Source organism: Triturus cristatus, chromosome 6 (genome assembly GCF_964204655.1).
Source record: "Triturus cristatus chromosome 6, aTriCri1.1, whole genome shotgun sequence".
Lineage (NCBI taxonomy): Eukaryota > Metazoa > Chordata > Amphibia > Caudata > Salamandridae > Triturus > Triturus cristatus.
Window position 1 is genome coordinate 957,141,234 of NC_140589.1, and position 22,822 is coordinate 957,164,055.

Sequence of the window (22,822 nt, forward strand, 5' to 3'; positions counted from 1 at the left end):
TTGTTTGATTCCAAATTCCAGCAACTTTTATTTTCTTAAATACAGTACAAAATACTAAATTACATAATAAAATACTTCTACTGTGTATCATATTAGAAAATTTTTATTAAGTAGTTTTATCGTATCAATTAGTTTCTTTAATTTTCTAAAACGTCTAATACGGTGTTAGAAACATGGGAGGCGGTCTATCGCATGGCGAAAAGCTCCATTCTCGAATGGCCGCCCGAGTATCTCATACACCCTGAAGATGCCGGCTGTCATTTCGCTCCTTGCAGTGTCTCGACCAGCTCTTTTTCTGCTCTTGTAGTTCCGCCTAGTGACCGGTGCAGGAATTGAGAGAATCCAGACAAGGGAGTGACAGCTTAGAGCGGTGTCTAAGGATCCCAGTGGGCTACGTAGGTGGATCAGCAGGATGGCTGCGCCAGCGCCCCCATTACCCCCGCAGTTCAAGAGTTTACAACATCACCTGCGGACAGCCCAGGAACACGAGAAGCGCGACCCGGTGGTAGCCTATTACTGTGAGTATGAATGGCAGTACAACCGCGTTGTGCTAGATTTTGAGAGGGTGGCAGTTAAATAAACAGCTATCACATTGTGTCTATACATGCGTGTAACCAGCTTGAAAACGTACAATGGAAAGGAATCGGAATATCATGTTTGCAAAGTCAGCAAAACTCCTAACTCTGCTCAAACTGCTTCCAAGTTCGGCCAAAGGGAGTAGGTAGTGTTGCGATTTTGCTGCACCGCCTTGCTTCTGTGACGTGCAGGTACTGCATCATCAATAAATGTAGTGGGTTTCTAAAGCAGAGAAAACAGTGGCCCGTAGTAACAATATTCTTAATGCAATAAACCTGGTAATTTCAATCTATTCAAAGCAATCCAGGACAATTTTTAACCATAGCAGCGCAATTCATTTTTGTGCAAGACAAACGTGCTCGGTACTTTCTTTCGAGTTAATACACTCAAGTGATAACTTGTGATCAGTAAGTGTTTTCAAAGTCTTCGGTATTTTGATCTCCATATAAATTATGAGATCATCATCAGGACGGAAGAGAGTGACAGAAACTGCACGATTTGTCTTGCACCAGTACATTTTGATGTCAGGCGGACCACCTTCGACAGGCTGTCGGTGGCGATCCACAAGACATTCAGGCCATCATTCCGACCCCCGGATTACAATAAATACCAAGGGATTAGGATGTCCCTTTCTTACTTCCTTTAGGCATCCGAAAAGGGACTCTGGGGACCCATTCAGGTACCCTAAGGGCCACTGCTAAGTGGACAGCCCCCGACCCCCCCAACACATCTATGCACCGTGCGTCAGGCACCCCATGTAACGCAACTGGTGCTATGTAAAGCCCTCTGATACCCTATTCCGGGTCAGGTTCGTGCTATATAAAACTCCGTAAAAAAATTGGTGTCGGGCACACTATGCATGGGTGTGGGAAACATGTCATTTTCTTCTGCTGCTTGTGCTGTAGCCAAAGCCTCAGTAGAAAAAGGCAGTTTTCGACTGCCTACCCGGCTGTCTTATCGAAATATGGTGGGTGGGACCACCGACTTCTTGTTGGGCAGTGCCAATCCCACTGCGATGGTGGTCGGTCGTCCGTCCGACTGCCATCGTAATTAGGCCCATTGTTACTAGGGTCCACTCGTTTCCCTGCTATAGCTACCCCCATTCCCCTGTGATCCATGGGTCTCCCTTGTCAGACTACTACTACCATGTGTGATTCAGTATTTATCCTATGATGGTCTCTCCCCTCTTGTGTGAAGGTCTTACCTTTTTAGCTTAGGGGTACAGAGGGACCAGGGCTGAGCATCTAATTACAACTATTCCTAGTGGGGTCATTTATGTATCTATCTAACATGGAGTGAACCATCTCCTAACAAACCTACATGTCTGGTTGAGCATCTAATTACACCTGCTCCTGGTGGAGTCAGTCATGTTTCTATTTAACTTGGAATAAACCGTCTCCTAACATATCTATGTGTCTGCTTAGTTCTACAAAGTGTCCTGCATCACAACATGTGGGCTACCGAGAGATCACCCAACCAGGATCTCTAATGCCTGGCTGGATGGCAGGGCTGAAAACGTTTAACTCAAATAGCATAACCAGGTGCTCATCCATAAACACCTTTTTTGCATCCACCATCTCGGTATGGTGAATTATAAAAAAGACAAATAGCAGATGAATTATAAAAAAGACAAATAGCGGCTGGGACTTGCTGGATGCCGCCATTTGTGTCATCAAGCTAAGAAGCCATTGCATCATGAGGTGTACCATGCATATGTCATTCTGCTATTTTTTTTTTGCAAATACCACTCAGAACCGACAAAATCCATTTTTGTTGTTGCTGATACTGTACAGCAGTGATGATAATCATTGGACTAGTCCCTAGATTGCAAAGACCAGACATATTTGCATTTCCAGTGCTTATTTTAAATTACAGCTGTTAATAAAGAACCCCTTAAAAAAATAATAATAGCAATTTGGATGGGAGGTTGGAATAGAAACAAACTAGAAGACGTGATTTTTTTCGCCACGCATACTATTTACTATGCTGAATGGCAGTTAAGGTGAAAAAGTAGTGAAAAGTGGTTTAACGAAAAAGTATTGTAATAACTAGTTTAATTAGGTTGTTCTTTTAAATACATCTTTCCTCTTAACATACCTGTGTAGTGTACTACTGTCAAGATGCTGGGCGAGATTTCTGCTTGCTTCTCTAAGTTACAGGGGATGAAAATCTAATATGCAAAGTTACTTTGGGTAAGGGTCATTATGCTTGCTAAATTGCTTTTTGCAACCTCGAGGCTTGACTTCTAATCTCTATTTACTCTCTTGATGCTTTTCCTAATTGTGCCTGGTTCGGCAGGTCGCTATATGTTCCAGTGCCACTGATTTCTTTTCTGGCAAAGTTGAGTGTGTTTAAAGAGGGTAATAAAGTGAGCTATTAAGCAATATAAAAGAGTAATCCAGTTTCTTCCACATCTCACTGGAGCCTCCTGCAGTCGGAGTTCCTTTCCCTCATTGAAGACAACATTCAGCATAGTGCTAATAATAATGGGAAGCTGTATCCAGTTGTGTGATTTGTCTGTAATGATAGAGACTTCCTGAAGGTTCCCAAAGCCTAGAACCTTGCAGAAAACCTATCTAAGATGAGGTTCTGTACACACAGCGCAGTATGGTATACAGTTTCTTCCTGTGCATCACTTATATGGGTACCACAAACACGATCTGTATAGGAAAATTCTCAGCTATACAGCAACCACAACAAAACAGACCGATTGTTCTGGGTAAGCAGTATACAGAACTGGGAAACTGACCCATGCAACAATCTGCTAGCTATGAGGTTGATGTGAAGAAACGGAATGTACAATGAATAGTGATATTTACATCAGACGCATGTCCTATTAAAGCATTGCATTTACATCTGACTTTTGATGCTTTCTGCTGCCTCTAGTCTCAATTTACATAACAGAAGCAAACCTGTAAGCCAGACAACTGAAAATAGATTTGCAGAGCCGATAGTTCAGCTTTAATGTTCTAACGTGAAAATACAGACCTGTACAAATGAGGAGCCTGTTTTGATGTGTTTTGCAACTTGCCTTTTCAGGCTCTTTTATATTTTTGCCCAGTAATTTATTGTCTAAACTTGCAACCCAACAAGGCACAAACCTAGTACTCTACAATGTAAAACCCCTTCCGGTTGTATTTGTCAGAGTTCATATTGTTAAACACCTTCCTATTGCTTTTGTCAGAGAGTTCACAATGTATAAGAACCCCCTTCTTAGTTTATTTATCACAGAGATCACAATGTAAAACTCTTTCCTAATGTGTTTGCCAAAGGTGCTATGCAAAGCCATTTTCTAATTATTTGACACAGGGTCTGCGTTAACAACATCTATATCCGTTATTAACAATGGAACTACTTGGCATACGGCGAATCACATCTGCTGTCCAATTAAATGCATGTAAAAGGATTAACAAAGGGGCCGTTTAAATCATGTATTTTTTTTGTAATAAGATGAACTATGCTAAAAATTAAGCTCGTGTTTAGCCAGACCTAAAATTGAAAGACCAATTTTAAACCTGATTTAATTTCTCCGAATAGCGCACCCCAGTCGTTAAGGTTCAGTCAGGCACCAGGAAACTACCTGTGTTGACTCTGCAATTTATAATCTCAATAATATATCTTAGATTTGTATTTTCTGTTCTAAGAAACCAGGGCATATTGTTTGTCCATAATTGTTTTGAAGTGACCTTCATTTTCATGTTGGTTACAAAAAGTCATTTAAAAATTATTTTTATCTGCCGACCATCTGTGTTTCCCTGCATAGTACGTTCTGTATATTTTTAGTTAGCTAGAAGGATTACATCAAAACTGTAAATATCTGTAAATGGTGAGCCCTCTGTTATGAAAGACTTGGTAAATTAATGTATTGGGTCAGGTATTTATATCTTCTTCTTCAGCTTCATAGTAACCAGACTAGCTTTGTTTTTCATACAGAGTTGAAAACAGTACTTGAAATTGGGGATAAGTTGGTTCATTCTGGTCAAAGGATTCAAAGATATTTTGGTAGTTGATAGTAACAAAACGGATAGTAAAAATGCCTGAAACTTATATTACACAAGTTAGCTGGTTAACACAATTTCCATTATTATATTGCGAGGCTCCATTCCTGTGGGAAAATAGGCCCCTTTGTTACTCTGCTTATAGATTGCCCACCCACAGAAACATTAACTCTAAATGAAGTTCTTAAAGCTATAAACCCCGGACAGATCTGTAAAACTCATGCCTATTATGTTTTGCTTGTAAGAAACGCAATTTTAAATGGCATCCCTTTATCCAGTTCCTGCCTGTGTGCTAAAATAGTGTCTATGGAAGAAAAAAAATTGTTGCACAAGAGATCCGGCAAATTGCAGTCTTGTCAGTTTATTAGTTAATGCAAGAACCATTTCTCAACAGTTTTGTTAAATGGACTGGAATTACAATTATGCCACATTGCAGTGATTCTCATCAGAGGAAATACAAGGTAAGTTTAAGTCCATAAAGAAGTGTGTCAGGGGTGTTCACCTGCTCTATTCCTCTTCTTCATGTAAATCAACCAGGTTGTGGATTTTTTAAGCACCAGCTTTAATGATGCCCCAATTTAGGTGCTTCTAGGATCTCAGTTCTCCTGTTTGCAGACAATGCTTTGTTAGTGTCAAAGACCCCGGAGGTCTACAGAATCTCTTAGATAAATAATCATGTGAGGTCCGACAATTAACTCTTCTAAAATTAAGCTGATTGCTTTTAGATCCTAGAAGGGTATTAAAAATGCCTTCCTCTTAAACAATTTCTTCTGGGACTAGTTAATGATTTAAGGTACATAGGAATATGACTCATCAAACCTAAAATGGAGCAATACCATTCTAAAATCTAGGAGTCTCTTGGCACAGCACACAGGTCTAACAGTGCATTTTGCTTGGAAGCATGGTGGACGTGTGATCTATCCTGTATTGCACATAGTGTCAAAATATCTATTTTTTTTGTGTGCACAAATTTGGGAATTCGACAGTGTGACTTGTTTTCTGTATGTGAGCCTGTTTCTTTAATCAACTATTGCTACTACCAACTTGTACACTAACTGTCCTTCTGTTGTTGGACCTTGGCATTGTTAGCATATATTTTCCATAAAAGCTTATACTGCATTTGTATTGGGTAGAGGGAATCCACATATTTAGGCATTACAGAGCCTGTATGATTGATGTTTTAAGTTTGTAGGGGGGCAGGCCGTTAGACTTGATTTAACATGGCCACAAAATGTTAAGTCTGAGAGGCATGCTGCGGTTATGGACTTCTGCGTAAACTATTTCTATTGATGTGGCAGCCCTTGTTAAAGGCATGTTTAAGACCTAGCAACAGAGTGCTTTGAGTACCTAAGTTCCTCAAGGCACTGGATGTGGTCGAGCCTGCTATAGCTAAGATCCTGTACATCACATTTAGATTAGGCACTTTACCTCCAAACAAGTTTATATGTAAGTGGAGCTCTTCGCCCAGCTGGTACAAGTTGTATCTTCATAGTACCAAATGGGTTGGGAAAGAAATACCTTTTCCTTTCAAAAGTTCACTGCACACTTTACCGAGGGCGAAATGGCTTAGGGACCTGTTCGGAAACGTGGACATTATGAATGTAAATCAGCATTTAGAAATTTGAAAACAGACACATTTACCAAAGTTAGTTTCGATGTGTCACGCTATTATAATCAAACCTTTGTATATTAAGTATTGATTGCCTTTTGTGTATGCATGAGCTGTGTTAATTGATGTAATTTTACTAAAATGTTTTTATCTTGTTTACAGTTTTGTTTACCTTATATAAAATTACTTAGTTGTAATTTGATGCATTCAAGTAAGAAATCGTATATCGCTCTGCATGCAAGCAGTTTAATAATTAGTGAATGAAAAGTATTAGTCACTGACCTGTGCTTTTGCGGTGGCTTTATTTCCAGTTATTACAGGAAACTTTGGAGCAGAAAAATATACTATATAACAATCTCGGAGTCATGGTGTAGAAGTAGAAAGACTGATGACTAGGATGGTAGGGAAGAAGCACACACAATGTTGTATAATATGTGTGTAGCAGCAAGTGATCTCCATAAAGCCTGCTAAAGACAAGAAGATCAGTTTTACAAGGATCATGGTCTACAATGAACAGTTAATCGGTTGTTACTGTGAGGAAGGTTCCAATGCTGAAAGTTCTAGTTCAATACATAAGAGGTTCTGGTCTCATAGATGGTCTGTTTATCTTTAAATGTGTTTGTGTCATGGTTGGTACATTTGTTATTAAATGTCCTTGTCTCATGGATGTTGTGTTTGTCTTTAGATGTGCTTGTCTCCTGATTCTATCTTCGTTTGATCTGTAGCCACAGTTTGGCTGTAGTGGTTTCATACATGAAAGGAGGATCACAGTTTTTTCACGGAGGGTTTTGAAACAATGCATTTTGTGCTGTAAATAAACTGGCATGGGAAGCCTTGGTTAGAGCCTAGTGCCAGGGGAGATGCCTTTGATTTCCCATTGGATATAATTTGGAGGGAAGGAGAATGGAGGACAACGTTTGTGAGCGAGTGTGATTTGTGACAAGCAAGTTATATTACCACCATTGATCTGGTAGAACTAGGCCTGCAAAGTGCAGCACTTGTTAACGGTGGCAAGGAAGGGATTATTAGTCTTACGGAGGAGACTAGTTGGAGCAAGGATTCCTGTGAAATTTTGTTACATATTATAATGAGAATTTGCACTGAAATGTAAAAGAGGAAGGTTATAGTAAGTGCTAGATAATTCCATGAATATTATGATTGATTGAGTACCTCCAACGTGCCTAATTATATCTGTTCTGCAGTAAATATGGATATCACACAACGTAAAACAATCAAGATAAGGTTTCTAACCAAACAAACAGATTTAGATTTAGTGCACCGTACAGTGTACAGCAGTTGGAATCCAATGGGGAAAGTTTTGTAAAAGGCACATGTCCAGCCCACAAAGCAATGCAATAGTGTTAATCAGAGAAGCCTGCAGTTAAACTCTGTGATCTGTGGATCCCAGATTACCTAATATGACATTTCAGACTACAGTAATCTAGACATGAAGATTAAGAGCGGAGTCATCCAACTTTTAGAAGGTTTCTCCCTAATGGCAGCCAGATAGCAGGAATCCAGGGAGTCATCAGACAAATAGTCAGGGTGGTAACGGAGTGCCCCACGATCAGGAAAGGCCATCCGATTTCATATTCAGAAGCTACGCATTGTATGGCTAAGTTGCTGTTCTGTAGTCCTCGTTCATTCAACTGAGCATCGTACCATGCTCAGTAGTATTCTGAAAGTCAGGCACTGTCACTCTGGTCTGGCACAATGGCAGATTGTGGAGGAGTCTGTTTTTCTGCACTAATCTCCCGGACCTCCACCAGCCTTTTCTGTGCCTGAATGCTTGTGCCAGCTCTACACTACAGAGATGAGGGCCAAAGCATGATGCCCCACTGCAAGACACCAGGTAAGTGGGCCACATGTCACCCATCTGTTATGATGAGGAGCCATGATACATCGTTTTTAAAAGACAGTATGGAGTCACTAAAGAAAAGAAGCGAATATGAGCTTAGGGTGTGTGGTTGGTTGGATCAATTTATTGCCTTCTTAGTCAACAACATTTGGGTCTATGGTTCAGTTGCTCCATTATTCAAGAGAACAAACTTTCAGCCTTAGTTGTTTTCTATTCAAGTTAGAAGACATACCTCAATTTTTATGAATGGTCAAGACATAATTTTGGCAATTGTATTTTGACCTACTGCACCATGATGTCATTGACAAATGGAAAGGTTTTGATGGCCCAGTTGGAACCCCAAGTGTTCAAGTAGAGATGAAATATAGCTTTGGGTAAGCATTCATTGTGGGGCAACCCACATACTCCTTGAGGTGTGGGGGGGGGGGTGAAGAGAGTTCTCCCTCCATCGGGGTGAATTGTCTCAATATGAATAATGCAAACCATTTGAGAACTGTGATAGGTATTCCCATGTTTGAGGGGAAGGGGGTCAAGAGGGCCTGTTAATAAGATCTCAAGGAGGACTACAATGCTGTTTTCTTTTTCAATTATTTAGCCTTCTGTCTTTTGCTTGGTAGAACATTATTTTGGGGCTGCAGTGTGAGGCTGAACCCTCATGGTGGTATTAAAGTTGTATGGCAATTATTGCTTCCATTTAAAGCGTAGCTGCTTTTTCAAGGATTTTACCCTGGAAGGGAGATTGAGTAATGAGAGGGATGGAAGGGAGTATTTTGAGAGTTTGTTGGAATTTGATTGCTGCTAAAGAGTAAATTACGGTATTACTGAAGTTGGGAATGCTTGAGGAGAAGTATGATTGATAATGTGGATAAATGGGTGAGGGCTTCTGAAGAAAGAGTTTCAATGAATAGGGCATTCCTCAAAAGAGGCAGCTTTTGATAATATTTACAAGTATGGCTTTGGTCATTGGGCTGAAAGACTGCTGATTCTATATGTGTTAGTTGTATTATTGGACTGTTGGCTTACTTGTTATTTAGATCTGTGTTCTATCTCTGCCCTGATCTTGTCCATTAAATACTGGTTTATGTTGGTACATTTTGGTGCAGAATTAGGATTGGGATGGTAGAAAGGGGGTTATTGCAGTGTTTGATTACCTCTTAGATAGCCTTCTTCCCATTGGCGTGTATGATGAAGTTCAGCTAGTAACCCAACTTGGTTTTGATGTTTTGATTATTTGCATACTGTCTTTAGTGTGCAAGTTTTATTTCACTGTACTTGCTTCCATTGCTGTTTCAGTCTACACGGTTCTCCAGTACTTGCAGAAGGGGCTCTAGGGTGAGCCAAGAGTTTGGGCTTGGCATTTTTCTGGTGAGCAATGAATGAAGATCTGCTTTGTGGAAAAGGATGGCACTTAGAGTTTGCAGCGCTGACTTTGTGTCTCGCTATGAAGACAGATTAGTAGAGCCAAGAGGTGTTCCTGCAACTAATCAATAGGGATATTTTGAATTATTATTATTATTATTATTATTATTTTATTTTGTAGAGCGCGTAGTCACCCGGAGGTATCCCAGCGCTAAAAGTGGTCTCATGAAGACTTTTGTGAGCTTAGGTTGACCTCTGTCAGGTTTTGCTTTGTGTGAGGTGCTGATTGGTATAGTGTCATTATTTTGATATGCTTGGCAATTGACAGTTGGAAAGTCAGGGTATTTCATTTTTTAATATGTTGATATGTGAGCTCTTGTGGATATGGAGATACTGTATGAATATGAATTTACCCCAATTACTACATAGTTCATCAGCCTCTGCTTAATTTGCAAAGTTAAAAATGTTTTCAAAAGTTATTAAAAGAGCAGCCAAAGGGTGCTGTGCGCACTAGACAACGTATTAACCCCTTGTGTGCCACGCCCTTTCCCCGCCCTGTGCCGGCCGTTGCATTAGCGGGCGGGGTTTATGACGAGCTGGACTCGTCATGGGCACAGCGCAACCGCGGCCCATGACGAGTCCAGCTCTTCATGGGCACAGAAGGGGTTAAAGTTAACAGGTTACCTTCAGCTGCTGATTACTGTAATCAGCCATTTAAAGAGATGGCCGTGCTATCAGACAGTGTAAACCCACCTGTTTGGATCCAGGGACCAGCTTTTGCCAGCAGTAGGAAACCTAAATATAATCCAAACAGGGCGAATGGAATGATTCCCTCTTTATTTTTTATTTTATTTTTTTAGTTTCCCTATTGACATATATTAAAGTTTATGTAACAGACACTTTTGTCAAGGTGCAGTTATTTCATCAGAGCGCTTATGTTTTATGAAAATCACAAATATGTTTAATCTCTTTCTAATGACCTATGTCTTGAATCGTTTATTACCTCCTAGTGAGACATAGTACATATGAAATATAGCATAATGTTCTGTAGAGCTGTTTTTTTTATTAATGGAAACCAGTGCTGCAAATTTGCCTTTTCCTGCATCATGGTGTCATTTTCGCTGTACTGTGAAAATTAAGTGGAATTTGATCTTTGTACTCTAGTCATAAATGACCGTGCATTGATTAGTACAGTTGCTCTAATTAACATGTTTTATTGGGTCAAATTTATTTTCCCTGGCGTGGCATAAAATGTATGAGATAAAAATGTGTTTAAATATTACGATTTCATAAACTGTGTTGGCTGCTCGCTGTCTAAAATGCACTTTATTGCCTGCACTGTAATGACTGTTGTTAAAAGTTGTAAAACCAATAAAATTGCTTTATTTTTAAAAAGTTGTGTCATAGCAATTGTTTCATTACTAGCCCCAAATATGCCACACATCCATGTACACTGTCGGTTTTATTTGTATAGATTGTTTTCCAAGTGAGTGGTTTGTGCCTCACTCTTTAGTGATAGCTTTTTCACATGACGAAGGAAGGAGTCCCTGCCTGGCACTGCATACATTCAAAACTAGGATGCCACCTGTATGCCCGCTAGTTGTCACTGATGTACGTTTAGATGACTTGTAGGTTCTTGCAGAAATATCACTTTTTTGGGCACAGCTGGTGATCTGGTTTAATTCCAGCTATGGATCTGGATGGAAGTAAAATTGATACAAGTAGAATTGTCTCAATCTCAGAAATTCTGGAAGTTAGAAAATAAGGAAAACATTCACTCTAGTGTGTAACAGAAAACAGACGATCTTCCTAATCACATACATATGATATGGCTATTTTCTTTGTTAAGGAATTAAATCCAAGAATGAAAGGACAAACATAAGTTGTGGGGGTGAACATGTTCTTTATCGTACACAATCTTTTTTGATGTAAAGATTCCAAGCCACATTTCAGAATAATATAAGAATAATCTGGATTTTATCATCCAAATATGGAACTCTGTCAACAATGTGGGCACAGGTAGGGGATCAGATACGAGTGTGGTCACACCTACCTCTGTCTTTGTTTGGTAGATCCGCCATTTTTAAAAGGATATCCCTCCCTCGTCTCCTGTACCAGTTACAAAATCATCCCTATCCAATAAAACCTACATGGTTCCGCCAACTGAATGCGATTCTAGCCCGCTTCCTCTGGGGGGGCGGTGCATCACGGGTAGCTCTAAGGACCTGCTTTCAGTCTACCTACACTGGTGGAGTGGCTACCCCAGATATCCAGGCATATTACATGGCCTCCCATTTGCTCGTCCTCAATGACTGGTTGTATAGTGATCATCTGGACCTGGCATATGCGGTTGAAGGGTGGCTGTTGGGGGATAATGCCCTCTATATGGTCCTCTATTCAGTGACATTACTTTGTGAGCTATCACCTGCCATATCCACGATTTTTAAGATTTGGAAGACGGCACTCCGCCAGATGGGCTGGTGGGGGAAACTTACTAGGGAGACTCCACTGTGGAATAATGGCCAATTACAACAGCTAATACACCTGTCTGGGGCAGTAGTGCATGGATGCACCCTTAAGTCCTTCTTAGATATACAAACAGAATACGCTATGCCCTCTCAATTCAATTTTATTTGTTAAGGAACTCCTACGGAGGTCCACAAAAATACACCAATACAATAAAAAAAACATATTTTTAATACAATACAAAAAATGTTTCCCTTTTTTCCCTTAAATATAACAGTAGATTAAAAAGTGGGAAGAAGGATAAACATACTTTTTATACAGTGCAAACTTCTTCAATATCCATTAGACGTTACAACCTAATAGCTAGATTTTTTTCAAATTTCCTAATAAATAACCAGAAAAGTTTTTACAAAATTGGAATATCCTATGACAGACCATTTCATTTGGTGGGAATAAAACAAATTTTCGGGCCTCCTGAGCAGAATGAATATTACATTTAATAAATGATGATCTTAAAAACATACGCCTTGCCCTTTGTAATTCCGGACACACAAATAACACTTGATTGAGATCCTGGATTTGTATATGACACAATTCACAAATTCTCTCCTCTCTTGGGCAACAGGTTAATTCTCAAAAGAACCATCTGTCTTCTAATCCCCTGTGGATGATTCCAAGTTAATTAAGGCTGTGGCCTTTTACCCAACGCACTCCCATAAACCAACTCATTGTGGGACTTGGATTTACTTAAAACTATATCTCTTTCCATACTAATCGAGCTTGCAGACTTCTTTAAGAATAACTTCAGTGCAGACTTTGGCATAGGTGAATTACTATTTGAACTGAGCCCAAATATGTCAATTGTGTAAGCAAATGTTCTAAAGAATGCCGATTGATCCTTTAGCTTATCAAAGATTTCCATTCTCAAGGCAGCCCTAAGAGAGCCCTCATCCCCCCCAAAGGAGAGCATTCCTCCACCTCAGGACCGCTGACAGAGATAAAATATAAGAAGAGACTAGACCGAATTTCAAGCGTAGAACATATGGGGCAGCCAGAGAATTTAGATTACAAATTGGGCCGAAGAACGAAGGGAGGAAGATGAACAATGGTCCATACCGGCCCTTCAAATTCCACCTGCCAAGGCTTGGACATCATTAGCCCTGCAAATTAACTCCCTAACATTAGCTAACTCACTTAGAGCTTGCAATGGGCGCTCTCTGTCGGACCTTGAGGGTAAACATACTTTTAATCGTCCTGGCCAGACTTCGCGTATTGATTACATTTTGGTTGAGGCCAAGACATGGACGAGGGTTTTGGATTTTATGATCCACCCTCGCCATGATAGTGACCACAATGCGCTGACCCTCGATCTGACTGTAGTGATGGAAAATAGCCCCACGCAAAACAGTGGTAGGCCTCGACCCTTATATCTTTCAGGCGACAGAAGACGCCTTAAGTGGACGCTGATTCTTAAATCTCCTGACAAAATCAGCCTTATCTACTCGGCCACATGTAATGCCCTTGCACAAATGTGTCAAACCTTAGAACAGGACAGTGATATCAGGAAAAATCAAGTGTCCGAAATCCATACTGGGCTAGTTACTATACTGGGAAATTATCTAAACCCCTGGACTTCTAGAAAAAAGAAAACCACAATGGCACTCTCCTGGTTTAACTATGAATGCAAGGAGGCAAAATTAGCCCTATTGGCCACACTAAAATCTGGCGATATGAACGCGGTCGCTATGAGTAGAATTAAATACAAGCAGACTGTAAAAGTGGCTAAGCAGAATTGGGAATACGAGAAATGGGAGGACATCAAAAGAGCTCTTACCAAAAAGGATATGAGAGAATTCTGGGCAATTGTTAGATCAGAATCAAAGGAAGGCTTTATAGCCGATGATCCCAATATTGCATCGAGTCAATGGGTTGATCACTTTCAGAGTTTGTATGCTCCCCTGGCCCCCACTTCTGAGGCCCCATCCCCCCCTGATGTGATTAATGAAGTTATTGATAGTATATCTTCAAGGGAGGTAGAAAAGGCTGTAAATAGACTTCCAGTAGGCAAGGCACCAGGCCTTGACAAGATTCCAGGGGACCTATACAGGCATAAACCCGAGGTGTGGATACCATATCTCTGTTTACTTTACAATGCCATTGTCCATGGTGCTCCCATTCCGAATACCTGGGCAGGTGCCGAGATAGTCCCGGTTTTCAAGAAGGGCTCCCCTCTCTTGCCTAGTAACTACCGCCCGATTAGCCTAATCGACGTCAGCCAGAAGCTCTTTGCACGTATTATTCTAGATCGAGTGCAAGCCTGGATGGATGAAAAACGAATACTAACTCCCTACCAGGCTGGCTTTATAGAGAAGACATCCACGGTGGACCAACTTTTCCGACTACAACTTCTTTATTGGAAAACCGTGAGGGTAGAGGGTGGCAGCCTCTACCTTATCTTCGTCGATCTCAAAGCAGCTTTTGACTTAGTCCCTCGGCAAACTTTGTGGGCGGTCCTGGCTGAGATGGGGATGCCTGCCTGCCTTTTGGGGATTATAAAACGGCTCCATAATGATAATTTCGCCCAAGTTAGGTGCGGTAAGTGGGGCAATCTGACCCCAAAGTTCCCTGTTAACCGTGGAGTTAGACAGGGATGCGTCCTGGCCCCAACCCTATTTTCTCTCTATTCTAATGCATTAGTGTCCCACCTGAGGGGAGTCAAGGACATCGATGCCCCCAAACTTAACAACGAGCAGGTGGTCGCACTAATGTTTGCTGACGATACCCTTCTGGTGTCTAAATCCCCTATGGGGATTCAACGTGCCCTCGATAGTTTCTCTGAATTTTGTTCCCAGAGAGGCCTTGAGGTCAATTCCTCAAAAACAAAATTCATGATATGCAACCCGCCCAAAAAAAATGGTCCTAACCCTTCTCTCAATGGTGTTACTCTGGATAGGGTTTCAGTCTTTGAATATCTCGGTGTCACTCTTTCGGATAGGATGGAATGGGGTCCCCAGCTAGCAAAAGCTAAATTACGACTCACGCAGACTTGCGGTGGGATCCTTAAATTATACAGAGCTTCCATCTCAAAACCGATAGCACCCATCATTGAGATATATAAAGTACAAGCACGGGCTGCATCTCTCTATGGGGTTGAACTATGGGGGCACTGTCTAACCGGAGACATTGGCAGATCTGAGAACTTGTTCCTAAGGTCGTTAATGTCCCTACCACCCAGCACTCCCCTCATACCACTCAGAATGGACCTGGGAGTAAGGTCTATCCAAGACGAAATTGGTTTAAGGCCACTATTGTATTGGCGCAGGCTGTGGGCAACACCAGAGTTAGTGGACTATCAAAATGACTTAAAATCGCTATTGACCCCCCGTGGTATAGATAATATACCGTGGTTACTTTATATTAAAAGGGAGCTCATTAGATTAGGGTTTCCTGCACTATGGCACCATCCTGAATTAAACGCCCCTACACTCTCTAGAGCTGAATTGGCAAACGCTTTTTGGTTAAATAACAAAAATATGATGCTAACCAATAATAAATCAGGCTCACTGACCATGGACTTCTTCAATACTAAAGAAGACTTCAAAATAGAGCCAGTTTTAGACCTGATGGAGCCTAACGCCTCTAGGAAATTATATATGCAATTCAGGTATGGAACATTGCCCCTGAGAGCATTCACAGGAAAATGGTCGATAAATAATCCTTCTGACTGCCCAACCTGTGGAGCTTCTAGTGAAAGTGACTTACACGTCCTCTTTTTTTGCCCCACATATAAATCTATCAGAAAACGTTGGCTCCTTCAACTCTGTAGGAATTTGGGGACTACACATTGTAAAGTTGCCTACAGAATTCTGAAGACAGACACTGCATTACCCATAGTTTTTTCGGTATCACGTTTCTGGTATGCTGTGTGGCGAAGGAGAAGTTTCCTTTTATTGTCAAATCCCCCGGAATAATTCAACACCCATTGATGTTATTTCTCATTGTTTTTATAATATTTTAATCTTTTAATCTTTTATCTACTGTTTTAAATGAATTAACTGCCAATTAATCTAATCTTTATGGTACTTACTTTTTATGAACTGCAATTCCCTTTTCTTCTTTTTGTACACTTGTATGTCTTTGTGGATTGCTTATCTTTTATGGTCTACGACCGAAATAAAGATTATTTTGATTGATTGATTCCAAGTTAATTAAGGCTGTGGCCTTTTACCCAACGCACTCCCACAAACCAACTCATTGTGGGACTTGGATTTACTTAAAACTATATCTCTTTCAATACTAATCGAGCTTGCAGACTTCTTTAAGAATAACTTCAGTGCAGACTTTGGCATAGGTGAATTACTATTTGAACTGAGCCCAAATATGTCAATTGTGTAAGCAAATGATCTAAAGAATGCCGATTGATCCTTTAGCTTATCAAAGTTTTCCATTCTCAAGGCAGCCCTAAGAGAGCCCTCATCCCCCCCAAAGGAGAGCATTCCTCCACCTCAGGACCGCTGACAGAGATAAAATATAAGAAGAGACTAGACCGAATTTCAAGAGTAGAACATATGGGGCAGCCAGAGAATTTAGATTACAAATTGGGCCGAAGAACCGCCCTTCAGCCTTATCAAAGGCAAGCCAGTAGTTATTATCCAATACTTCTGCAGCATAATTTAATGAGGGAGGAATTTTAACCTTGAATACTGACAGGACATAACTAAAATGGCGTCTCCCACAGGTTTGATAAAATCTGTTTAGAGCTCCGTCCTGGGAGGCAGCCTTACCAACACACAGTTTAATATGCTCTGAATCTTGCCCATTTTTAAAAAAAACCTTTCCCAGGTACAAATATGAATCCATCAATTCTAGTTCTTCATGCCCCAACAACCACTTATACCCTTTCTTTATTCCATGACGTTTCTTGCGGAAGATTAAGATTTTGCTTTTGAAAATATTAATTTTCAGAAAATGGTCCTCCGCATATTTAGTTAGGGCATCCAGTCGACGTTGCAAGCCAATAGGAGTTAAATCGAAAATTGCAACGTCGTCTGCATATAGTAGGGAACCGATGGACAATGTACCAATTCTAGGGACATCCCCCCTCACTGAATTTAAAATGCCTGTGAGAGCATATTTATAAAAGGAAAACAGAAGAGGGGCCAACAGGCAGCCTTGCTTAAGCCCATTATCAGTCTCAACCCTACAAGATAGACCCTGCGGGCCTCCCATCATCACTTGACACCAGATGTCTGTATGTAATTCTATCAAGAGACCCAGGAGATGGTGTGGCTTACAAGATGGTGAAGCTTTATCCACAGCGTTTGACGATCCACTTTATCAAATGCCATGGAGAAATCCATGAAAGCCGTATAAACTGACATGCTTCGTGAGAAAGTATATTTCTCTACAATGGTCTGGACAGCCGTGATGTTGTCCAGGGTTCCATGATTCTTTCTAAAGCCAGCCTGATCTGGTGGTAAGATGTTCTGGTCCTTGGCCCATTGCTGCAGGTGACAACGTATACTTTTTTTTTTTTTTAATTTGTTTTTATTTTGTTAATAAACAGCAGTACAAAACAGCAGTCGAACACACAGTTTTCCACAAGATAGAGCAGTTCAGTAGCAACTGATAGAGACAAGTTCGTAGGAAGCAATTCTATAACAGTACACATCCTCAATATCCACCACCCCGCGCCCACACCACTGGGCCCCCCCCCCATCAGTCTGAGTCCGAGGCATCATCGTCTGGATCTGAGGGCGGATCACAGATGTCACCCCTGAATTTATTCCACGCCCCCCATACTTTACCCCATTTACGAGGGCAGCCCCGCCTAATAAAGGCCGACCTCTCAGCAAACATGGCCTCGTCCATGTCTGCTCCCCATGCGGTTAGCCTCGGCAATTCCTCTGTTCCCCATTTTTGGGCTATGTTGCGTTTGACTATCATTATCCCTAGCGTAGCCCATCCCTGCGCCTGGCGTGAGAGGTCGTTAGGTTCCCATATATTTAACAGGCAGCGTCTAGGCTCTGGCACCAGTGAGACTCCCCCCGACTGTGACAACGTCCGCATCACCTGCTTCCAGTACTCCTGGAGTACAGGGCATTCCCATATGGTGTGAAAGAAAGTTCCCACCTCCCCGCAGCCGCGCAAGCAGAACGGATGTGGCGCACTACCTATGCTGTGTAGGGTGTGTCTGGTGTAGTAGGAGTGGTGCAGAGTGTGGAGCTGTACTAGCCGGAGCCTCGATGGTATACCCGCCTCTCGTGGCGAAGCCAGCGCCTCCCACCACTCCGGGTCATCAAATTCGCCTACATCATGGGACCATTTCTCTCGGAGAGGACCCATTGGGTCTGGTAGGTTGTTGATCAGCTTGCGGTATGTAAGCGATGTGGCCCTTTTAGGCATATAATCCGTTAGTAATCTGTCCTCCAAGGGCGACGCCTCTGGCACTGTCTCGCCAGGCGTCAGCCTCGTCAGTAAGGCGTGCTTGATTTGTATGTATCGGAACCACTCGGAGGACGCCAGCTCGTATTGCTGTCGAAGACGCGCAAAGGTAATTATGTCATCTTTGTGCCACATGTCGCCAATCGTAGAGATCCCGATATTGTCCCAATTATCAAAGCCCCTGCTGTTTCTGAGCTTCCCGAGTTGCTTTGTGTCCCGACAACGTATACTTTTTGCAAATAATTTACCCGAAGCGTCCAACAACGCAATCTGTCTAAAACTAGTAGGTAGACTCTTCGGGCCCTTTTTGTACAAAGAAACTATAATACTCCCCTTCCAAGATCAGGGGATATTAATCGTTCGAAAGCAGCAGTTAAACAATGACACCAAAAGAGCTCCCCATGCCGCTGGCTCCTTTTAAATTAACACGATCGGGATTCCATCCGGCCCTTGTGCGCCAGAGGTTCTAGCACTCTTTATGTAAGCCACTACTTCATCCCTTGATGGAGGACCATATTCCAAAAAAGAAGACTTCTCTATGGTGGGCATCAAAAAAGGTACTGAACCATTATTTGTATATAATAGTGAAATATACAGGGGTGTGAAAATTAATTAAATATCTACTTGTCCATGGGGCAGGTTGCTTCATAAATCTACTTGTCCTGTAACAAAATCCACTTGTCCCTTTTGTGCCATGTAATGCGGCGACGAATTACAGCAGCAATCTCATTATATAAGAGTTCTGATATAGCATCCTTAATTATGCCAGGGCTTGTACCATAGTAGGGTTTGAATACTAGCAATTCCCTTATGTTTTTTTTTATAACACACTGAGTTGTTTGGTTCCATAAATCGTACATTGCATTATATACTGTTTAAAACATCCTAGCAGTGTTTGACTTGCATAACTACAGATGTGCGCCTCAGCTAGCAATTCCCTTATGTTGCTACGTTTCTGCAGGTCTACATACTGGGGCTGAAGGTAGTGCCCTTTTGAGTCTGTGTAAGCCTACAAACTTGCATGTTTTAAGGGTTTTCACTAACTCTTTTCTAATCTTTTCCCATACTGAAAAAGTATGGAAATTTACTCCTGACAGTGGCAGACGTAAAACCTCTTCCAGGGTTGGGGAAAAAAGTGGTTGGAGGAAAAAAGAACTTGAAACATTCAGATTTTCACATGAGCAAATCTACACATGCACATTTGCTCATGCTAAAATGCAGTTCACAAATATTTTTTAGGAGTACTATTTCTTGGCCTACTTCTGTAAATTCTTGTGAATTCACAGAAACTGTATATATGCACTTAATGCAAGGATATATACCATGGATGCACTTTTGAGACTTTCTTTAATAATTGGGCCTCTAATTAGGCCTTGTGTTAACCATGCCCTTTTGTGTTTAATAAAATTATGTCTCTCTCGCTATCAGCTGGCTTCACTGTGAGTGACCGTATTCTGCTCTTTTACATGGAGCATATTGGCACACAAAGTAGTTTTGTTCAGTGCCCGGAACTGCTGTGGCAATGTGTGCTTTTTGAGACCAAAAACAATTTTTACATTTGCCAATGCTTGTTAGAATGGTGAGGGACCAGCAGCTCCCACACCGATAAGATTTTACAAAAACCATGTCTAAACAAGTCACGCATTGACAAAACCAAAAGCCTGACCACCAATTTCAGGCCTACTGGCTTTGCCAATGCTTGTTTAGTTTTGTTTCCTTTAATCTTATTTGTACTGGTTACACCGATTTTCCATTATGAATATTTTTGTGAAATACAAGAATACATCAACATGTAACTAAATGATGCTGCAAAGTTATGGTACTTACAATCTTAAAATGTTTTTTTCCTACTTGCATTTTAAAAAAAATATTTTATTTTGAAAGCAAAGAACCATCACTATTGCTTTTAAGCTTCTGCAAATATTTGCATATAATCAGAGAGCATTCTGGAAGCTTTATACATAGCCTCATATTACTAAACTTTGAAAACGTGTGTACACATTTACACTCGAACCACCGCCAGTAGTGAAGGCCGAGCTTACAACATTTACTTTTAGTGCTCACCCTAATAAGTGCTTTGCATTAATGAACCATAAATATAAGTTTAAACAGCATTAACATATGGACACACATATTACCTTAACTGAAGACAATGCCCTTCCCTAATCCATAATGTGGTACTGTAAACTGGCAGCCAACAAGTTTGTGCTGTAGGAGTTTGGGCCTACTTGTCCCAAGGACAAAATACACATGAAAACTTGTTGCCCTTGACCCCAAACAATATGTCCAGGGCATCGGGCTATAGGAATTCCACATCCCTGTGACCATCCACTCCCTTTCTGGAATCGGAGTAGGGAGAGCCCTCTATCTTGAATCGCAATATTCTGCAATCGGGTGCCAGAATTTCTTTGAGTTTTTGCCTCTAGCGGCTTCCTTCAACCCAATGCATTTGGCATCAAACTCCCTTCTCTTTTCTCTGAATTTATAGCGACTTCTTGCTCGCTTAAGGTGATTGATTTCCTGTTGTTTGCCAATGGAGTATTGTAAATGTTGTTTTCGGACTAAGCGGTTAATATCTTGATTTAATACTTTCAGCAAGGGCAAACCCTGGTTTGCAATGCGGGTGCCAGCTGAATCAGTACTTAAATTTTGTATCTCCTTCATTTGGGCCTCAAAGAACTGTATAATGTTTGCGGCAGCAAGGCCCTGCTGTTCTACTTGGCTTTTCTTCACTATCACACCTACCTCGGTGGTATTTTTTGGGGTCCAAAAGGAAGGGTAGGTTAAAGGCTATTGTCAAACCTATTACGCTGTGGTCATTCCATACTGACGGAGATACCACTAAGTTTTCACAGGCCCCAAACATTTGGTAGGAGACAACCACATAGTCCAATAGGCTTTGTGTATAATGGGAGTTGAAAGTAAATTCTGCTATTTTATCAAGTGGTACCCTACCATTTATAATGACCAAGTCCATGCTTCTGGTACTATCAAGCAAGAGAAAACCCAGTTAGTCCGTTTTTATTTTATTTGGTAGTAGAGAATCTGGAATATGCCAGATTTCCTCTTTATCTGGATTGGCATAAGTCTCCAGTGCAGAATTCGAAATTTTCGCATTCAAATCTCCCACTAATACAACTAAGTGGCATTCTTCCATGGGAGCTATCTCATGAATATATGAGAAGAGTGTACTCAACAAATGGTCGAAGTTTCCCTTGGGGGGATATATAGATTTGCCACCAGGAAGAAGGTAAGACTGCCAGATTCTCCCAAACATGACAGCTTAAGGTAAATACAGAGATTTGATGGTGGAGAAAAACTTTCTGATTCCAGTTTATCGAGTTATTGATCTAAATGGAAGCCCTGCCGCTGGCATGTCCCCTTTCGGAGTGCTTGGCATAACAAGAGAAAACAAAAAAGCCATCACAATCAAAATCTTTGCACGACCAGGTTTCTTGTAGACATATAATCTAGGGATTCAAGGATTTAAAAAAATTACATTTCTCTTCTTTATGACCTAACCCGGCCATATTCCAGGACAGAAGTACCCCCCTCCCCTCCCCCCCCCCCGGCTACCTCAAAGGACCGCTTCTTTCTACTACCGGACAGTTGGTATTCAGGGCTTTTGCAACCCATCTCCACTGGGCCAAGTCGACTTCTATGTCTGTGTCCTGACAGGTGCCTATGGCATCTGACATCCGATTTATTGAGCGACCCTCCTTTATTTAATGAGACCATAATATTTTTAGCATTACCCAATGGGAACTCTGAGTTGGTGCCTAAAGCGTCTAACACCACAGGATTACCGTCCCTCTGTACTTTCGGGCACTGAATTATAGGACACATAGTGGAATATTCCTTAGATTCTAATACAGGCATCAGATCCAGCCATCGTTTAAAAAAATGCTTGCAATTCTGCATGACCAAATTGGCCACAATCAGAGAACTAAAGTTGACTCTAGAATAAAAAAAGCTCTCATGCAGGTTAATCTTCACGAACGAGATATCCCTACTTTCTATTAACTTTAGTGCCTCTATTTGGGAAAAGAGCTTAAGAATGAATCCTCTGTTTACCGGACAGGATTCACCATCAAATAGCCAAATAAAATCCATGATAGAAGAAGAAACATTCTGCACCACATTATCTTTCTTTACAGCGTCTCTTGGGGGGATCCATAGAAGCACTCTATCACCACGACTGACAGCTTGTGCCTCCTCATTAAACTGAGTCATCAAGTGCGACACAGTAGTGGTGATTGGAATATCTGACTTTCTATTATATGATGATGTTATCCCTGTGAGAGTTCTATTAGATCCCGTCTGTGAGTTGCCCAGTGCTTGCGACCCCACCTCTAAGTTAGCATATACATTTTGTGCCCAGTATACTAGACCATGTCTGATGTATGGCAGCCCCACTTCCCTTTAGAATTCTTCTACCCAAGGGATCACACGACTCACTAGTCTGAAGGGAATAGGATACTTGTGGAGACTGCAACACTGGACTCGATGGAA

The 22,822-nt window shown here is 41.3% G+C and overlaps 1 protein-coding gene across 1 annotated transcript in view; it reads left to right on the forward strand.

Moving 5' to 3' along the window:
* The first annotated feature begins 260 nt into the window (after nt 1-260).
* VTA1 (vesicle trafficking 1) overlaps nt 261-22,822 on the forward strand; it is a 341,069-nt gene continuing 318,507 nt past the window's right edge. Inside the window, exon 1 of the mRNA XM_085611654.1 lies at nt 261-518. Coding sequence (XP_085467780.1) covers nt 413-518 — 106 coding nt within the window. The 5' untranslated portion in view covers nt 261-412. The remainder of the gene's footprint in view (nt 519-22,822) is intronic.